Source organism: Sphaeroforma arctica (assembly GCF_001186125.1).
Source record: "Sphaeroforma arctica JP610 unplaced genomic scaffold supercont1.923, whole genome shotgun sequence".
Lineage (NCBI taxonomy): Eukaryota > Ichthyosporea > Ichthyophonida > Sphaeroforma > Sphaeroforma arctica.
The window spans coordinates 11,528-15,527 of record NW_014039635.1 but is presented as its reverse complement, the minus strand read 5'-3'; the positions used below and the strand labels follow the sequence as shown (position 1 = coordinate 15,527).

At 49.0% G+C, this 4,000-nt stretch overlaps 2 protein-coding genes across 2 annotated transcripts; both read left to right on the top strand.

Moving 5' to 3' along the window:
• Positions 1–608: 608 nt before the first annotated feature.
• Positions 609–1,697, top strand: SARC_09272 (hypothetical protein; the record flags this gene model as incomplete). The annotated part of the gene is made up of 1 exon (XM_014296721.1): positions 609–1,697. The coding sequence occupies one exon, from the start codon at positions 609–611 to the stop codon at positions 1,695–1,697; it is 1,089 nt and encodes a 362-aa protein (XP_014152196.1).
• An 82-nt stretch (positions 1,698–1,779) lies between these two features.
• On the top strand, positions 1,780–2,061 carry SARC_09271 (hypothetical protein; the record flags this gene model as incomplete). The annotated part of the gene is made up of 1 exon (XM_014296720.1): positions 1,780–2,061. The coding sequence occupies one exon, from the start codon at positions 1,780–1,782 to the stop codon at positions 2,059–2,061; it is 282 nt and encodes a 93-aa protein (XP_014152195.1).
• Positions 2,062–4,000: the final 1,939 nt, after the last annotated feature.

Below are 4,000 nucleotides of genomic sequence, written 5' to 3'. Positions count from 1 at the left end.
TATNTATACTATATATATATATATATATATATATATATATATATATATATATATATATATATATATATATATATATATATATATATTATGATCGGCTCAGGGGCCTATCCCCAAACTGAGTCTAGGGTTTAGAGTTTTCTAGCCTGGCCGCGTGGTCTCAAATTTTGAGAACCTCAAATGCGTTGCTGAGTCAAATACTGTGAACAAATTCGTGGCCAGTGCTAGCAGACCACTGTCTTATCAATAGTTAATTAAACGAACTGTTCTATAGCACTGACTTTGAATTGTATTAGATTGGTCTAGAACCGGATCACAATTAACTATTAGATAGCGGTCTACCCCTTTTTCTTAGTGAGATTTAGCGATTTAGCTGATTTTAGGGCATGTGATTTGGCGATTTGGCTGATTTTGAGGCGAGATCTTTTTGAGTGAGTCGATTTCTGGGGAAAACGGCTGTAGTATTAACTGGTGGAGAGTCTGTCAATTCGTGAGCGTGGAACGAATACGTAGACCTGGTGCGAACAAAAGTCGTGTATACGGGCTTAGGCGATGGTCAAGCCACGGAGAAGGTCTGTATTCTTAAGCAGGCGATTAGTCAAGACTTTTTTATGACGTTGCAGGGACGGATGTTGCCCGCAATGCGGGCTGACCCTGACTGGCTTGTTGCTTATGCCAAGCTTTATGCGGGGGTGTGGCCAAAATTCAGCAAGGGTGAGAAGCTAGCGACGATGGCGTCTTTTGCTCGCTTCCCTATAAATGTCCCGGATCGCATGTATGAGGTGTTACAAGAGTTGATAGTATTTTTGTGCGGCCGTTCGATGTTGAAGGTGCTTGTCAATGAGGTGAAAGAGCAGGGCGAGCATCCTGAGGAACCGCCTGCATCGGCCGCTGATTATATGACGGCCATGCAGAAGCGGTTGGCGGCCTACCAAGCAGAGGTGCCGGTGATAAATTTGGATGTGATAACCCTAGCTCCATCAACGGGGGTTACATCTGGGGTGATGGCGCAGGTTGTAAGTGAGACGAGCGATGAGGCGGTCGAGACTAGTGGCCCCGAGAAGCGTGGACCAAAGTCTGCAGTGGAGAAGCGTAAGGAGCTGAAGAGGGCTGCTCGTACGGCGCGCAAGTTGGTGGCGTCGAAGCAGATTGACCAGAGGGCGGCAGGGCTGCAATCGCAGCACCTCTCGAGCCTTAAGGCTGTTGGTCAGCGAGGTGCTGAAATAGCGAAGGCTGCGTCCGAACCTATGCTGGACTTTATTGCGGCAGAGGTTGAGCAATTCTGTACTAGATACACTAATTGTAAGAAGCAGTATCACGCCATATTAGCAATGGCGGAAGGGAAAATGGAGCGATATCTGTTATCCCAGTGCGCGACTGTGCCTAACTTCCTGGAGAAGGTGTTGGAGGAAGTGGAATGGCAGGCGGAATGGGTGGCGGAATTAATCGAAGAGATTTTCCGGGGGGGGGGGGGGGGGGGAGTCGTCCACAGCAGCAGCAGCCCCCGAAAGAGAATGCGCCGCAGCAGCCCAAACCGTTTGATACGGGTTTGCCCAAGGGGCATCGCTACCCCGAAGGTTTCAAGTACTGGAGTTTTGGAAAGAAGCGAGCTTAGGTGTATGCGATCAAGGAAGGCCGCGAGTTGGTGCCCAGTGGTGCGGCACCACGTCCGCCATCACCTAGGAGGCGATTCGAGGTGAGGGCTCGTCAGCCTGCACGACTTATCAGGTGCAGTGGTCTTACCGTACTCGGACGCAAATCGCGACCGGCACGATAGAGGGAATGGCCGCCAAGGTGGCGACAGGGGCGGTCAGCAGCGTGACCGCAACTATCAGTCCGACCGTGGTGGTGTCCGCCAGGACGGCTGGGGCCGAGGGAGTCGTGATTCTGGCGGTGATGACTGGGGTCGTGACTCCCCGATCGAAGGGTCGGGATGATGATGGGGGGCGTGGCCAGCGTGCTGAGCGTCGCCCATGGTGTTATGTTTGCCGTACGTCTGGACATAATCCAGAGCGATGTCCGAAGTTGCAGGCCCCTGCGGCTGGTGCTGCGGCCCGAGGATGAAGGGCGTAACTGAAGGGGTGCGGTGGTCCCGATGCTCCTTGCAACGGATAGGGCGTGGGCATTTGTTGACTCAGGCTGTACGTACAACCTCATAACGGGGGATGCGTTGCATCGCATAGGAATTGTACCTGACGGCCCGTATGACGAACCGCCATTGAGTGGCCTGGACAATAAGGGGAAGTTGACTCCCTCCCACATGGCCTCATGGCAGCAGTTGGAAGTATGCCTCCTGGTGGGTCAGGATAGTTTTGCTTTGGTGGAGGGGCAACCATTTTACGTGGTAACCCAGAGCCCAATAGGATGTGATGTATTGTTCGGTTTTGACCAGGTAAGGGCGTCGGAGTGAACGCTAATGTGGGCCTGTGCTACGATGATTGTGGTTTTACAATCCCTCATTCGGTGGCAATGGCTGGAAGGATAGATACAAATGTGCCTGCTCCCCCACGGGTGAAGGCTATCTTGGTTATCGGCCGGAATGGCTCGCTGGTGAGGCCTCGGAAGAAGAGGCGTAAGATGGCTCGAAAATCGGCAGGAGCAGCTTTCGCTATGCGTCAACTGGTGGAGGAGTTTGCATGGCGCGATGGTGAGGTGAGTGAGACTGAGGACCAGTCTAGTGGTGAGTCGGACACGGAGTTGTCTGACCACCCCGGTGTGGTGAGTTTGCGGTCTTTAAACCCGGAGGGGTTTGGTGAAGACGATGGGGTGCAACGGGAACCGGACGGTCCCGTGGTTAGAATGAGTGGGATGTGGTTTTCAACCCTTATACCAGTATTGCAATCAAGACAGTCAATATATTAGGCGTCAAAGTAAATACTCAAGGGCTCAAAACAGACCCAGAGAAACAGAAACACATGATTGACTGGCCCTTACCAAGAACCAAACGTGACTTACATCGAGCAGTCGGTCTAGCAAATTACATGCGAGACCACATACCTCAGTTTGCACCCATAACGAAACACTTCCGCAATCTCATGAAAGGCAAAATGAATCAAAATATAGTCAATCTTTGGACACCAGAGCTCATTAAGAAATGGGAAGAACTCAAAGATACCATTGCATGCTCAGCAACTTTGGCGTACCCAGTAGATGGAGTACCGTTTCAGATCATGAACGATGGAAGTGACTATGGCATATGAGAATGTCTGTTCCAAATAGTAGATGGAGTCAGAAAAGATATACTCTATTTCTCAAAAGGTCTCAACCCTGAACAACAAAGATATGGGACAAATACTAAAGATTTGTTAGCGCTCGTATACAGTCTAGAACATTTCTCAGAATACATTGTGGACAGATCACAAAGCGTTATGCCAGATGAACAAACAGCAAACGCTGCATCCCATGCTCGCGAAATGAATAGCGAAAACATTCCATCACCACTTCACTATCATACACATGCCAGGCAAGATGATGAAGTTGCTGACAGATTGTCAAGACTACACGAAGGCACATTCAACATCAAAACATTGAATGTGTTGAAAGAAGCCAATGAGCACATACACAATGGTCAGGAATACACTGACCTAGAAACAAACATGCCCATATTAGTGTCTGCCATAGACTGGAAACTACATCCACGATTCTTTCACGATGTAGAAGGCCTGCTTGGTAAATTAACCATCGATTTATTTGCAGCCGCACACAATGCTCAAACCGCAAAGTTCTACACCAAAGAACAAAACGCGCTTCTACAAAAGTGGGCAGATGAAATAAACGCATGGGCGAATCCTCCCTGGGAACTAATACCAGACGTGTTAGACAAAGTCATAGAGGAAGCCACAAGCACTACGATATGCGTTCCGTACTACCCAAACGCAACGTGGTTCCCCAAGTTCTTGTCATTGCTGGAACAAGTTCCAATGACAAAAAACATTTTCTATATGAATATTTATAGATATATTTAAAGATATAGATATGGGTTTAGATATAGACATATACAGAC